Raw genomic sequence first — 15,407 nt, 5'->3', positions numbered from 1 at the left:
CTCCAGTGCAGCTTTGCCCCAGTGGTCAGTGCAGCCTTGCCCCCAGTGTCCATGCCTACCGCCGCCGACATACACATAGCTGCATGTAGTTGTAGTTTTAAATATGGCGCTGCGGAGTTCGGAGGGACTCGGTGCTGGCGGAACTGAACGAACGCCGCCGAGATACACATAGTCGAGTGTACTCGGCTCTTTCCGGCGCCGCTCACAGTCCCGCCCAGTCCCGCCCTATGATGGACATAACACAGGTCCAATGGCGGGACTGGGCGTGACTGTGAGCGGCGCCAGAAAGAGCCGAATACACTCGACTATGTGTATCTCGGCTCTGTGATTTCGGCGGCGCTCGTTCAGCTCCGCCGAGTCCCTCCGAACTCCGCGGTGCCATATTTAAAACTACTCGCTATGTGAATGTCGGCGGCGATCGCCGCCGATAGCTCACAATTAGCGGGGATCGGCGTATATCACGCACCCACTATTTTCCCCTGATTTTAAGGGGAAAAAAGCGCGTGTTATACGCCGATAAATACGGTACATGAAATAAAACAGGATGCAACCACCTGAAAACCATGAAAGAGGCAATACAGACCATAATCTATAAAACTTTATTTATATAAAATATTTTTCAAAGAACGATACATACAGCCTGTTTCAAGTATTTCAAACAAAAGTTTGGATGGATACAAATATATGATACAAAAAGGTGTGTGGCCTATTGCAGAAAAATGGGTTCTTGCAGGAAAATCCAGAATTTATTTTAGAACTTTGAATAAAGTTATAAAATGTAAATAAAGTTTTTTTAAAATTTTTTTTATTGATTAACAAGGACAGCCATTGTTCACACTCTGGTTGTGTTAGCGTTCCTGTTCATGGCAAAGAATAATGGAGAGGGGGATATGCAGGCCGTCCTGGTACAGGTGATCAAGCAAAATCTGCCTCATGGTTTTGTTCTCAGAAAACACATATTTGTGACTGCCATGTGCCATTGCCCAAAGAAGTCTGGATGGAAGACGTTCTGTGCTGGGTGGAGTCAGATTTAACCCCCTAATAGATCATAAATCTTATTTTACATATTATGGAGTGCTGCTTAGCATGAAGTTCTATTGCACAAAGCCCCGCCCCAAATCAAATCCCTGTTATTGCAAATCACAACAAAAACAACACCTCAAACATTTTAACATTAGTTGTACAAGTCACTGTATTTTTTGAGGAAAAAAAAGGTTAAAATTCAATTTTGTGGTTTATAATAGTGCAAGCCCTTCACACAGTGGGGTTGATTTATTAAAGAAATAGAGATTGTCCCCATGCTTTGTAATTAGGATGAAGCTGTGTTCACTTCAAACACCCAATCATGTGCAAGGGAAACAAAAATACAGGTCTATGCACGCAAATGATTTGCTGATTGAAGTGAAGAAAGCTTTACTGTAATCAGTCTCTATTCTTTTATTCAACACTAATCTTTTCATGTATTTATATACAGTGGGAAAAATAATTATTTGGTCCCCGGCAGATTTTGTAAGTTTGCCCACTTACAAAGAAATGAAGGGTCTATAATCTTTATCATAGGTGTATTTTAAATGATAGAGACAGAATATCAACCAAAAATCCAGAAAAACACGATACAAATTGGAGGAATTAAAATGCTGACTATGACCCTAAGAACACCATCCCTACAATCAAGCACAGAGGTGGAAACCTTATGCTTTGGGGCTTTTTCTCTGCTAAAGGCCGACTTTGCCACATTGAAGGACCAACGGACGGAGCCATGTATTGTAAAATCTTGGATGAGAACCTTCTTCCATCAGCCAGAACACTGAAGATGGACCTTCTAGCATGACAATGACCCAAAACATACCTCCAAGGCAACAAAGGAGTGGCTCAAGAAGAAGCACATTAAGGTCATGGAGTGGTCTAGTCAGTCTCCAGACCTTAATCCTATAGACAATGTATGGAGGGAGCTGAAACTCTGAGTTGCCAAGAGACAGTAAAGAGATCTGTAAAGAAGAGTGGACCAAAATCCCTCTTATAATGTGTGAAAACCTGATCACCAACTACAAGAAACGTCTTACCTCTGTGCTTGCCAACAAGGGTTTCTCCACCAAGTACTAAGTCATGTTTTGCTTGGGGATCAAATACTTTGTTACTCACTGAACTGCAACCTAATTTATTGCATTTGTTTTATTTGAGTTTCCATTACGTCTTTCTAGACACTGGCATCCTAACAACCAATGATGTCATCACTTAATGAGGAGGATGTCTGTTGTCCCCACAGCATCCTTGTATGACCGTCCTGTGCCCCTCTCCCTCAGCTCTGGGGTGACATTAGCTGACTTATGGAGAGAAATTGAGGAATACTAGTCAGTACCGATGTGGAAAGGTGTGTTTGCTTTGGAAAAACAAATCACCTCCAACGTTGGGTGTTCTAAGTGTGGATGTTGCTGCATTATGTAAAACTATTCAAATCAATTTTTACATTTTAGAATGGGGGGGCCTCAAGGCTGTCCATAATTTTAATGGGTGCCTTGATTGAAAAAAAGTTGAGAAACACTGCGCTATATTCGTGATTGTGATAGCACTGGTATGTACCCGAGTACAGCCGCACACAGCCATTTACATCTAGGGGAGGCAACTTGCAAAGGGTATAGCACAGGAAACTGACAAATGTCTCTAGACAAGTTTGCGATCATTTACACACATATATGAACAGTCTACAGACACTGAAGACTACCTAAAACCTAACATTACAATTTTTTTAAATTGGATTTACTAAAGGACTAGAGGTGTGTCATTTAGCAAAATGGTTGTTTACTTTGAAAAGTGCATTTTCATTTTGCAAAGCAAATGATAGTAAATAAAGTGATAATTTTTTTTCAAAGGATGAGTTCACCTTTTGTAACATTATAGGGTGTAATATCTAACATGTTACTGGGCTTCAGTCTCTGCAGCCCCGCAACCCGAACCCGCTGTCAGTTTAAAAACAGCGGGGCTCCAGCGGCGCAGCTGCATTATTCATTTACAGAGTTCTGTGAATGAACTACAAGTTCTGTCTGCCAGCACGGCAGACAGCTTGTAGTTCATTCACTGAATTGAATTAAGTCACAGAATTGAAGGAAGAATCAATAAACTACGAGATCACTCGTCAGCGCCCCCCACAGTTCATTGATTCTTCCTTCAATCCAGTAACTGTCTGCCCTTATGGGAGCTACAAGCAGACAGCTATACTGAGTGTCTGCAGGGGCCTGGCACTTGCAATTTTTTATTTTTACAGTGCAGCCTGTAAAGCATTTCAATGCTTTACAGGCTGCAGTGTAAAAAATAATGTTTTTTTTACCTGCAAAATCATATGCAATTATTTTTGATTTTTTTTTTTACAAAAGGTGAACTTATCCTTTAATCACCCAATCATGTACAAGAAGGAAAAAAAAACTAGTAACCTAATCTATAGTCCTGAAAACAGTCATTAGCAAACTCAATTTGTCATATAAAAATAAGCTGTAAAATATAAATTTTTTTCTTGCCTTTAAACAAGAATTTTTTTTGTATTTATATTTAAAAATTGTATTAAAGTTTTCCATGTATACCAAAGTAAAAGCAAGATATATTGGATAAAAAACAATCCCTTTGTTAACCTGTTCATTTTATGTTTTAAAGGTAGAGTTCTTATTATAAAAAATATATATAATTGTACCTATTGCACTGAAAATCTCTACTTTTGTTGGCCTATGCTATGCTCAAAGATGTATCAAGTAAATTTGTATACAGATTACAGTTACATTGGGCAAGAATCCATAGGGTTAGTGAATGTATAACTAGCAAAAACATATTGTGCCTTCTCCTGACAGGGGCACAGTCAGGCTGGCCAAAAAAAAAAGAGCCTTCCTCAAACTGTTGCCACGGGGTTGTTTTAATGTCTTTCTATGCTGTAGTATGAATGGTAGCCTACACTGGAAACACCTGAACTCAATAATTTAGAGTGGTGTCCACATATGTTTGGCCATATAATATTTGTGTGGTTAGGAGTTGATGAACTGGTGGCCATGAAGTCTATCTGTAGTATTTGGTTTTACCCACTGATGTCCACTAACTGCAGAAATACCTTTTTCCTTGAGCATAGGGTTTCGCTTATTTTAACGTCATATTTGCCTATTTAAGACAGAATAAATATGCACAGGGCAAATCAGCTGGAATTGGAGGCAGATGTGTTGGCAGTTGAAAAATCACAGAGAACTAGCACCAGAACAATGTTTGATTTTCAGGAATCAAAGTCACTCCTATAAGAACATGACACTACTTTCATATATTTACATCCAGTGCTCCATCCTAAAGGACATCTATTGCCAAATATTTGAATTTTACAACTTTATGTAGTAAATACATGTAATGATGTATAAAGCATATTATTTTTTTCAATATACATGACTTTTCTCCACATTGCCATAAAGACCAAAAAGAGGCAGTGGCTGGAACGTACTATAAAACTACCAGTAGGCTTACAGTGGTCACCTTATATACATATAGTTTAAATCTTTACAAGTAAAACTGTTGCTGCAACTCTTCAAGCACCACTGTCAGTATGAGGCCCCTTTCACAAGAAGGGTCAGATCCACCTGTCAGTTTTTCAGGTGGACCTGATCGGGCGGTCAATTCACCTCTATGGACTTGTGTCTGTACACGCCCACCCTTTTCCAATCTAATCCAGTCTGCTAAAAAATACACACTGATAAATATCCAGGACAAGGGCTACATCTGTACCCCTCTGTCTACATGGATCGGATCTGATCAGAGGGCAGTTAGGTGTAGACAGACAATGGATTTTGTTTACACCCAGCCATCCATGGAGCAGAGCAGGCTTTGTCTATGTCCGCTCTGCATAAACTGAGTGGATACGGACCTGTCATCTGCCCACTTGTAGGCAGGTATAGTCTGTTTTCTCCCCTGCAGGTGGCGCTGGACCACAGTGCAATGCAGGAGAGGAAGTCAGGAGGATTATGGTTCCACTAAACTGGTCTATAAACGTTCTAATCAAAGGGCCAGTTTACTGTCCTTCAGACTTAAGGGGGGCCAGATTGTGGTCAGCATGAGTAGAAAATGTCCCAGCATTAGTGGGAGTAAATAATGCCACATCTATGGTGTCAGCGAGAGGGATTGTGCGCCATTGTTTGTGTCATTAGGAGGAACTATGCCCCATTATTGGTGTCATTGGTAGGAACTGTGCCTCGTCACTGGTAGGAACTGTTCCCTCTCATTGGTAGGAACTGTGCACCTTTGTTGGTGTCATTTAGAGGAATTGTGTCCTGTCGTCGGTGTCATTGGGAGGAACTGTTCCCCTTCGTTGGTGTCATTGGTAGGCACTATGCCACATCATTGGTAGGCACTGTGGCCTGTCGTTGGTGTTATTGGTAGGAATTGTGCCCTGTCATTGGTAGGAATTGTGCCCCATTGCTGGTGTAAGTGAATAAAAAAGTGCCCCAAGGGCCAGATAAAAGCAAGCAAAAGGCCACAGCTGGCCCCTGGGCTGCAGTTTGTAGACCACCCCTCTGTGGTTTCCTGGGTTACTGGGGCAGGCAGGGATCCAGTTGGATGCTGACAGCCCATGTGACCCTGGTGGCCATCTTGGGTCTGGCAACATCTATTACCCTCGCTCCTGAGTTTGGTGCACATTTTGCGTATGGACAGTGTAGGGACAGGTCACCTGTCTCTCAGAGACAGTATTAGCGATAGGGAAAAGTTCCAGATGAATAGGTGAAAGCCTAGGAATACGCCACTCTTTCTGGAAGCCTCCCCGCTTGTGCTCAGATGGCCAAGCTACATTCTGACCATCAAGACAGACGCCTCACCACCGTTCAGCCACTCACATGCTCTGCTCTTATCAGCAGGTTGGGACTGGGATTTAAAGGAGAAGTACAGCCAAAGCTCGTTTGGCTATACTTCTTCTGTGGATCACAGGAGTGCAGTTCCTTTTGCATTCATGTGACCCGTTTTCAGCAGAGAGCTGGCTGAAGTCCGCTCTCTGCTGACATCACAGAGCCGGTCCAGGCTCCGGCAAGATCGCGACCCTGGGGTCGGGTTCCGCCCACATGCCTGGACCGGCACTTGGCTTAGCTTCTCAGCGAGCTGCTGAGAGCCTGAGCAGGCCGCTCCCACCCCCTTCACAGCCCAGCTCTACAGGGGGGGAGGGGAGGGGAGGGGGGGCAGAACAGAGAGCTGGTGGCTGACAGTCATTAGCTCTCTGCTCGGGGGGAGCCCTGAGAATCGAGCAATCTGCAGTGTTAGAGGTGCCAGTGGACAGATGCAGCATCCACCTAGGTAAGTATAAATTTACAAAAAAACAGAAACCCCATACTTCTCTTTTAAGAAATGATTTACTAAAGGTAAATAGGCTGTTTATTTTGAATCAGCAGACAGATCTCTTGCTGATCAAAACGGAGTCTGCTCCATGTGAAAGGGGCCTAATAGTTTATTTCAAACCCTGTCACTTTAGCTGGTCAATTTGGTGTGCTTGGAAACAAGGAGAAAAATATGTAGAAAAAAGACATTCATACACTGAATACTAATATTACATGTATAAACTAAGTACACTTATAAAAATGCAAGTTTTGTGATTGTAGCCCTTTAAATATATATGTGTTCCTATCTAGTATGCCTATAATGATTAATCATTTTTAATACTTTTATGCTGCTCTGCAAGTAGGATACCATTGCTCAAAACACTGTACAAATGTTACTTTAATGCATCCCTATCACTAAAAAAGGTTAAAATAAGCAGTTTATTGTTTGCTATTGCTTCATAATATAAATGTTGGTGTCGTTTTATTTCCCCTGATAAAAGCAACTATACATGTGTAAACTAAATAGTGAAACTCCCAAATACACAAAATGTAAACCAAAATGTACAACTGCATAAAATGTCCAGCTATGTAAAAACTAACAGTTTAAACCATAAAATTGTAGCAAAGAAGATCCCCAGTCCAGCAGGTCAAGATATATAACAATAAAGACTATGCCAAAAACTGCCCTGCAGTTTGATAAAAAAAAAAAAAAAAACTTTCCTGGATTTGAAAATAAAAAAATCCTTAAAGAGATTTGTACAAATCATTTTCATCAAGAAATTACAATTATTATAAAAAAATAAGGCAAGGGTGACAGTTAATTAAGTTGAGCAGTCTCCGCCATTTCATCTTCTGTTTTCTGAAGTTTTTGATATTTTCTTTTGAAAAATCCAAGCTAGAAAAACACACAAGGAGACGTGTTAGGAAGAATTGCTTGTCAAATGTATTTTCTAATAAATGCTTTTGTAACTGTCTATAAATTTGTTGTTTCTATAAATCTATTTAAAGACATAAACATCCATTTTTTGATTGGAAAAGGTGGAGAGGAGGAACTTTGATGTCAATCCACCTTCATTTAAAAATATACAGTACACGGTGTCGGGGCTTTTTTTTTTCCTCAGAGAATATGTGCAGGAGCTCCTCCCTTTTGAGTCACCCCTTATCTCCGCCCCCTACCCACCTCTGAGCACCATTCCTTGGTTCCACCCCTTATCCGCCACCCATTACCACCCCTTTTCGAGATTACAGAACCAAGTATTATTTTGTGGTGCTATGTAATTTGTCGGGAATTTATTATTAAAAAGAAGAAAACCAGTAAAATATATCTAGCATCAATAGACCACCCCTAGTGACAATAGATCCACCCCAGCAACAACAGACTCCCAAGCAGCCGGCATCAATAGACCCTCCAGTAGCCAGCAACATTAGAGCCCTCCCTCAACAGCAGATCCCCCACAGCTAAGATTGACCCCCCCCCACCAACATAAGATCCACCCCCAGCAACAAGAGATCCCCCAACAGCAACAGCAGACCTCCCCAAAAACAATACATCCCCCTGCAAAAATAGATCACCTCCAGTAACAATAGACCCTCCAGCAGCCAGCAACAATAGACCCCTCCCTCAACAGTACATCCCTCCTATCAACGATTGACACCCCAGCAACATACAGTAATACCCATCCCCAGCAACAATAGACCCCTCCCTCAACAGTACATCCTTCCTATCAACGATTGACACCCCAGCAACATACAGTAATACCCATCCCCAGCAACAATAGACCCCTCCCTCAACAGTACATCCTTCCTATCAACGATTGACACCCCAGCAACATACAGTAATACCCATCCCCAGCAACAATAGACCCCTCCCTCAACAGTACATCCCTCCTATCAACGATTGACACCCCAGCAACATACAGTAATACCCATCCCCAGCAACAATAGACCCCCCTCCCCTGAAAAAAATAGATCCCCCAGTATCAATAGATTTCCCAGCAGTCAGCAGCAATAGACCCTCCAGCACACCCCAGCACCCCTTCATTTAGTTCTGGAGGTGCCAGAACTACGTTCCCCTGCGTTCCTGCTGAAAAAATGCTCTGCAAGGTGTTCTATGAATGGCAGAAGTGCTAAGCCAGCACACCCCTATGTGGTCAGTGTGCAAAGGGAAAACTAAAATGTAAATATTTGCCAGCACACCAAGGATTTTCAATTATGTCCAAAGGGTTTTCTATTGAAGAAAGATCACATCACAAACAGTGCAATGCTATACCAGCAAACCCCCGTGTGGTCAGTGTGCAAAGGGAAAGCTATTCCCACAGAAGTTGGAAGATCTATGTAGCGTGGCCTACTGTGATTTACAGCATCCTAGTGGCCCCCCTGATATCAGATATGCATAACTTTATCGAGTCAAACTGGCCCAGTGTAGGTATGCAAAAATTCTATTTCCCAGAGTTCAGCTTTAACCACTTCCTGCTGACCATACCCATATATGCAACCTCTCGGCAGGTGGGCTTTAATCCAGGGAGGCCACATATATGCAGCCCTTTGTAAACACATTACTGTGCTGAGAGTGCTCTCCTTGCATGCTCTCAGCACAGTAACTGACAGGTACTGGAAAGCTCCCGATGCATACCGCTGTGATTGGCAGTTACATGATCGGAAAGCCCCCGATCACAAGTATGCATTGGGAGCTTTTCGATCATGTAACCACTGTGACTGCCAATCACATTGGTCACATGATCAGGATGTCTGCCTCCACCTCCCGACATTTAGAACCTCTTAAAGGGTCAGGGGGTGGTGGGAAGGGGTTAACTGTATAAGGGACAGAGCTTGATAGCTTGGAAGACAATGCGTAACATAAAATACCTTCCACAGAGCAGCCACTAATGCAGCAAGTAAGAGCAATCCAGCTAGTGCACTTCCAATCACCACTCCGATAGGAACCTCCGACTTCTCACCAGGCTTTATTATTGTGAGCGGAATCTGCAAGAGAAGTAAAGATTGAAGCTCCACAGGTCTCAAGTCATCAACAAAATGACCTAATTACATTCTGGGGTTGATTTACAAAAGGCAAATGATTTACAAAAGGCAAATGAACTTTTCACTATGCGTAGGAATCTTTCCAAGAAATGAGTGATTCTGGTGCAATTTTACCTTACAAACTATCCAATCACTTGCAAGAAAAACATTTTTTTTTTCTTAAAGTGTTACTAAACCCAGGACCCTGCATTCACTACTGTAAATCTGATCTTTCACAGTACACAGAACATGGAAATGCTATTATTTTAGTAAATCTAACCTGCTAAATACCTTTTGTCATCAGCAGTATATAGCAGTCTTGAGATTTCTATCAATGTCTGATTAAAGGTTGTAAGATGAGTTTTCATTCTACTCTGATTGTCCTATGAGGCTGCAGGAACCCTGTCTGGACAGTACTGATCACATACACCCTCCCAAGGAAAAAAAAACTCTAGTAAATCACACCAAAATGAGCAGGTGCAGAGTGACTCTAAAGGCTTTATTTTATCAGGAGATGGATTGGGGACAATGGAAGAAGGGGGGGATTGGAGAAGACAGGAGCCAATAACCTTTTTACACATTACAGAGGATTAACCCCTTAGGTTCCACAATGATTATAACAAGCATGCTTTACTGCATATACAGACTAATTTTACTGTTGTGGGTTTAGTAACACTTTAAATATGATTGGATGACAGTGTTAAGTGGGATCCCATTTCTAACTATCAGTTTAAAAATGACTGGATGGCAAAAGCCTGGCTGTCGCTACACATCCCCATCTCAGAGGTTAAAACTAGAGTACATTGGACCCTGATCAATGAATAACTGACAGCCCGACTACAGAACACTATACTCAAAATCCAGTCTGGGACCCCGGGATTACAACATTTCTCCCGAGAAACTTTAACTGCAGATTACTGGAACTGTGACCATACAACCTACGACACGCTGCCATCTATAACCTGGGTGTCCCCCTATCCAACTCTCCTCTTACCCTTCCCCACCCCCTGCCCACACCCACTCTTTGGATTCCCTCTCTCTCCTTATTTATTCCTATTGCTTCTCTCCAACTCCAACCTCAAACTTTTCTTTTTTCCTTCCTCTTCAGCATCATTACCACCATTTGCAAGTGAGCTGGATATCCCTTCAAACTTCAGTACTTGCATATCTGACTTTGCAACTAATCTTGAAGATGTTTGTATATACACAACTGTCACGGTTAGCGAATCCTGTATTTTTTCCTATGCTTTTAGTGAACGTTCATACTTTACCTGTGGTTCTTAAATCTCACTGTACATTTAGTGTTATGACTTATACTGTTACCTCTGAAAAATTATTGAAAAGGAAAAATGATCGGCTGAAGGAAGTCAGCCAAGCTTCACCTCATTCACTAAGCTTTGGTGAAAATTCCCTAGCAAAGTGAACCGTTTAATTGCTTTTAGTAAATCAACCAATTTGAGTCACGAGAGAAACATGGAAGCTGACATTTCAGCAAAGATAGCCTCAATCCTTCTCCTATGACCAGTTTCCTTATGCCGCGTACACACGAGCGGACTTTACGGCAGACTTGGTCCGGTGGACAATTAAATCGTGTGTGGGCTCCAGCGGACTTTTTTTTCCCAAAAGTTCGACGGACCTAGAAATCAAACATGTTTCAAATCTTTCCGACGGACTCGAGTCCGGTCGAAAAGTCCGCTCGTCTGTATGCTAGTCCGACAGACAAAAACCGACGCTAGGGCAGCTATTGGCTACTGGCTATGAACTTCCTTGTTTTAGTCCGGTCTTAAGTCATCACCTATGAATCCGTCAGACTTTGGTTGATCGTGTGTAGGCAAGTCCGTTCATTCGGAAAGTCCATCGAAAAGTCTGCCGGACCAAGTCTGCCGTAAAGTCCGCTCGTGTGTACGTGGCATTAGATGCCATAGATATTAGAGGACAATCCCCCAATCAGCCTAGACTAGAGCATGCAATTATTCAAAATCTATATAGTTGGAAAGTACAGCTTTTCTGACTTCCTCCTTCACTTCCCTGCTCTAATGGCCCAAACAGGATTGCTTGTGCAACTACAGTGTTCCTGTTTTGGGGAGAAACTCACCCATACAATTGTGAGATGTATAGATTTTGCATTACTTGGTAACACATTATGGTGTACGTTTAACCACTTAAACACCTCTTAGGGATTTACCACCCTGATTCACTGTGATAAAGCTTAACACAACTTAACACCAGTTTAACACGGGTTATTAAAAGTACACCATAGTATGTGCTGCTGTGCATTGCTAGGTCATTCATTGGGAATTGGCATCCCATTCACCTTGCCAGTGCAGCTCAATGCACATGGGTTTCAGCACACCGCAACGCAAAGATGACAACCATTTGTGCATTGGGATATTCTGCATAGAAAAAATTCATCTTGTTTTTGACATGTATTGGTATATTGGCAGCCCATTACATTGACTGCACACTGGATAGGTGTAAAGGGGGGGGGGGGCTAAAAGTCGCAGTAGCTCAACTATAATGAGTTAATGGTTCTCTATAACTCCTGAACACAAGATTTCTTCTGCGTTTATTAAAAAAAAAAAAAAAAACACGGGGGGCAGGAGGCGGAGCCTAGCGGAGCAGACATGCATTGTTAGAGCTCCACACCGCTGAGGAGAGAAGAGAAGGACAAAGCGGAGCCTGCAGGCTCAAAAGGTATCCATTTGAACCTTTTTGCCCCAGGGAACAAACTGTGAAAGTTTGGGCAGGAAATATGGTACTGGGAGGAAACCGTGGCAGAAATAAAAATCACCTCACAAAGAGCTCACAGGCACTCACTGCAGCTGAAGCAGCTCCAGTCACCTCACAAGATACAGCATCAGGGCGCTCTCACAGACAGAAAATGTCACAGCAAGACTCTCCATTTGAGTCAGATACAGAACAAATCCTCTCACAAACTTCTGCACAAGCCTCCTCAGTATCCCCAGTAATATTATTACAATTTGAAAAGATGTTTCATAAGGCTTTAAAACAAACCTCAGACCAAATAACAAAAAAGCCTAACCAAAGAAATAAGAGAGCTGGGAAACCGCACCGCAGCCTTAGAAATAAAAATGGATGAAATTGAAATTACAACTCAAGAAAATATAACAGAATTGGAACAATTAAAAAAAGAGAATTTAATACTTCAAACTAAGCTCGAAGATTACGAAAATAGAGCCAGACGTTCAAACTTGCGCATAAGGGGAATACCTGAAACTGTGGCAGACCTGCAATCTACTATTACTGCTCTATTACAAGAACTAAAGCCAGATATCCCTATTGAACGTTTAGAACTGGACAGAGTACACAGAGCCCTCACAGCCAAAAAGAAAGATGGACCCCCACGTGATATAATCACAAAATTTCATTATTACAGAACGAAAGAACAAATACTAATTGCTGCTAGAGAAAAAAAGGAACTTAATTTTCAAGGACACAATTATCAAATTTTTGCTGACCTATCCCAACTTACTATTACTAAAAGACGATCCATGAAACCCCAACTAATGGAACTGCAACGCCACAACATTATGTATCAATGGGGCTTCCCCTTTTCAGTCAGATTTAACTACCAAGGTACAATTTACAGAAGCAGATCAGCAGATGAACTACAACAAACCCTTTTAAAATTAAATCTGACAGAACCCACAAGCAGCAACACTCCCACACGCAGAAGAATGGCATCATCTTCACCTTCAGGCAGCACCCAGAAAATTCCAGAACAAAATGGGAATCATCATTCTCACAAAAGAGGCCGTTATGCCACATCATCCATGGACCAAGAAGATTCAATGGACTGACATCCTAATTCCTGATATCTCTTCATTTATTATACTAAGAGATGGTTCTCTATAAAAAACCTATATTTATAACTGAATGTAACTGCATTCTGATAGTCACACACTGTGTGGGATCATGTTACATTCCAGTTATATTTCTTATTACTTCTGATTCATATAGCCTTAGAATATATAAGTGAAATAAGGAAATTCTTGTTCAGTTATATATTATCAGGTAATAACAATAGATTTATTACTTTTTAGGACAAATATGTTCAATAATCCAGAAGTAATGGAAGCTTTTTTTTTTTTTTTTTTCTTTCTTTTCTTAAAACAAATATATTATTACCTAACTAGTTCCTAGAATTATGTTTTTGTTTATTCTAATCTGAAGCAATACAACCTCAATTTTATGAGTTAACATATCTAAACAGTTGCATATGAATAAAATATGTAATTGTTTACTTTAAAAAGGGTTAAAATCCCAAAATAACTCAAACTATCTTCATCAATACCAAAGTTATTAACAGTACCTTTCTAACTGAATTATTTAGCCTAGGGCAAGACTAACCATATACAACCACCCTGGAATAAATAATTTCAACAAAAACTATATTCTGCACTCCAACTAATGAAACATCATTTTGATGTCTTTTGACATAGCACTTCTCTCCTGTAAGCGGAAGATCCGTGTACCCCCATTAGCCCTCCTCATTCTCCCAACCATATTATGTGGGAGTGTGACGAAGGCACTTATTCCCCTGAGAGAGATATTTATTCTCTTTCACAGGTAAATTGTGATTACTTGCAAAAAATAATTTATACAATGTATCATCTAATCTCATATGTTTTTTGTTTACTCTTTACTCCAGAATTCACTGGTTTCTTTTCTATCTATTCATCTCTTCAGTCCACACAGGTTGATCTGCGCAGTCAGCTCTGCATAACAAAAAGTAAGTCAAAACTATTTGATCTATTGCCATGGCACCACTGAATATACTTTCCCTGAATGTTCAGGGAATAAATGTCCCTCAAAAAAGGACCAAAGCCTTCCGTACTTTCCATAACAAGAAGGCTCACATAGTATGCCTCCAAGAAACACACTTCACCAAAGATTCTACTCCAAAATATATTTCTCCTTATTATCAACAAATTTACACGGCTTCTGCCTGTACCAAGCAAAGGGGAACTCTAATTGCATTTCACCGATCCACACCATTCACCTTATCATCAGAAATTAAAGACCCAGAAGGTAGATACCTGATACTCATGGGTTATATAATGGATACAGCAATCACGGTGATTTCCTACTACGCTCCTAACAAACAACCTACACCATTCCTCTCACATATATTACAAGTGATTAATACACACAAAATAGGAACAGTGATAATGTGTGGGGATTCGAACCAGGTCCTCCTCCCATTTCTAGATAAATCACCTTTTACACCATCCAAAATAACCTCTAGATTACCTTTTTCTCAACTTCTTTCCAAATACAATCTGGTAGATTCATGGAGAGAAAGTAACCCAATGAAAAAGAAATTCACTTATTTCTCGCACCCTCATCAAACCTTCACCAGAATAGATCATATTTTTCTAACAATAGGAATGATACCAGAAATGATTGCATCAGATATAATTCCGATTCCGTGGTCTGACCATAATGCAGTATACACTACTATAGCCTCAGCCATACCAAAAGCGCATGACCCAACGTGGTACTTACCGGACATAATGCTCAAACACCCACTACATCAGATGGCCATTGAACAAGCTTTAAAGGAATACATATCAATTAATAATACAACAGACATCTCCCCAATAACACTGTGGGAAGCTCATAAGCCTGTCTTGCGTGGTATAATACAAAGACAAATGGCACTATTTAAACGGGAACGCAAAAATCTAGCAAAAAAACTAGAACTCAATTTTAATGCAGCCTACATATCATTTCAAGATAATCCATCTCAGAGAACAAAATCTCATCTGGAAAAATCTAGATTGGAATACGATCTATTTCTCACTGAGTCAGTTGATAAATCCCTCAAACGCTCCAAACACAATTTCTACATGAATACAAACAAACCAGGTACATATTTGGCTCGGGCATTAAATTCAACTAACAAATCTTTCAAACCAATACGTTTGAAATTATCAAAAAATGTTTACACTTGTAATCCAGTTAAAATAGTCCATAAATTTCACTCACATCTCGCAACTTTATACAAGACAAACAATGAATTTAATCCTACAGAGGCTGAAT

At 40.8% G+C, this 15,407-nt stretch overlaps 1 protein-coding gene across 1 annotated transcript in view; it reads right to left on the bottom strand.

Moving 5' to 3' along the window:
- Positions 1 to 585: 585 nt before the first annotated feature.
- Positions 586 to 15,407, bottom strand: part of ITGA2 (integrin subunit alpha 2) — a 236,103-nt gene continuing 221,281 nt past the window's right edge. Inside the window, exons 29-30 of the mRNA XM_073622309.1 lie at positions 9,189 to 9,305; positions 586 to 7,218 (exon numbers count right to left, since the gene is read on the bottom strand). Of these exons, the coding sequence (XP_073478410.1) occupies positions 7,141 to 7,218; positions 9,189 to 9,305 (195 nt within the window). The 3' untranslated portion in view covers positions 586 to 7,140. The remainder of the gene's footprint in view (positions 7,219 to 9,188; positions 9,306 to 15,407) is intronic.

The sequence above is a fragment of the Aquarana catesbeiana genome, linkage group LG01 (assembly GCF_042186555.1).
Source record: "Aquarana catesbeiana isolate 2022-GZ linkage group LG01, ASM4218655v1, whole genome shotgun sequence".
Lineage (NCBI taxonomy): Eukaryota > Metazoa > Chordata > Amphibia > Anura > Ranidae > Aquarana > Aquarana catesbeiana.
Note: the sequence above shows the minus strand (reverse complement) of the source record. Positions and strands in the feature narration are given on the sequence as shown.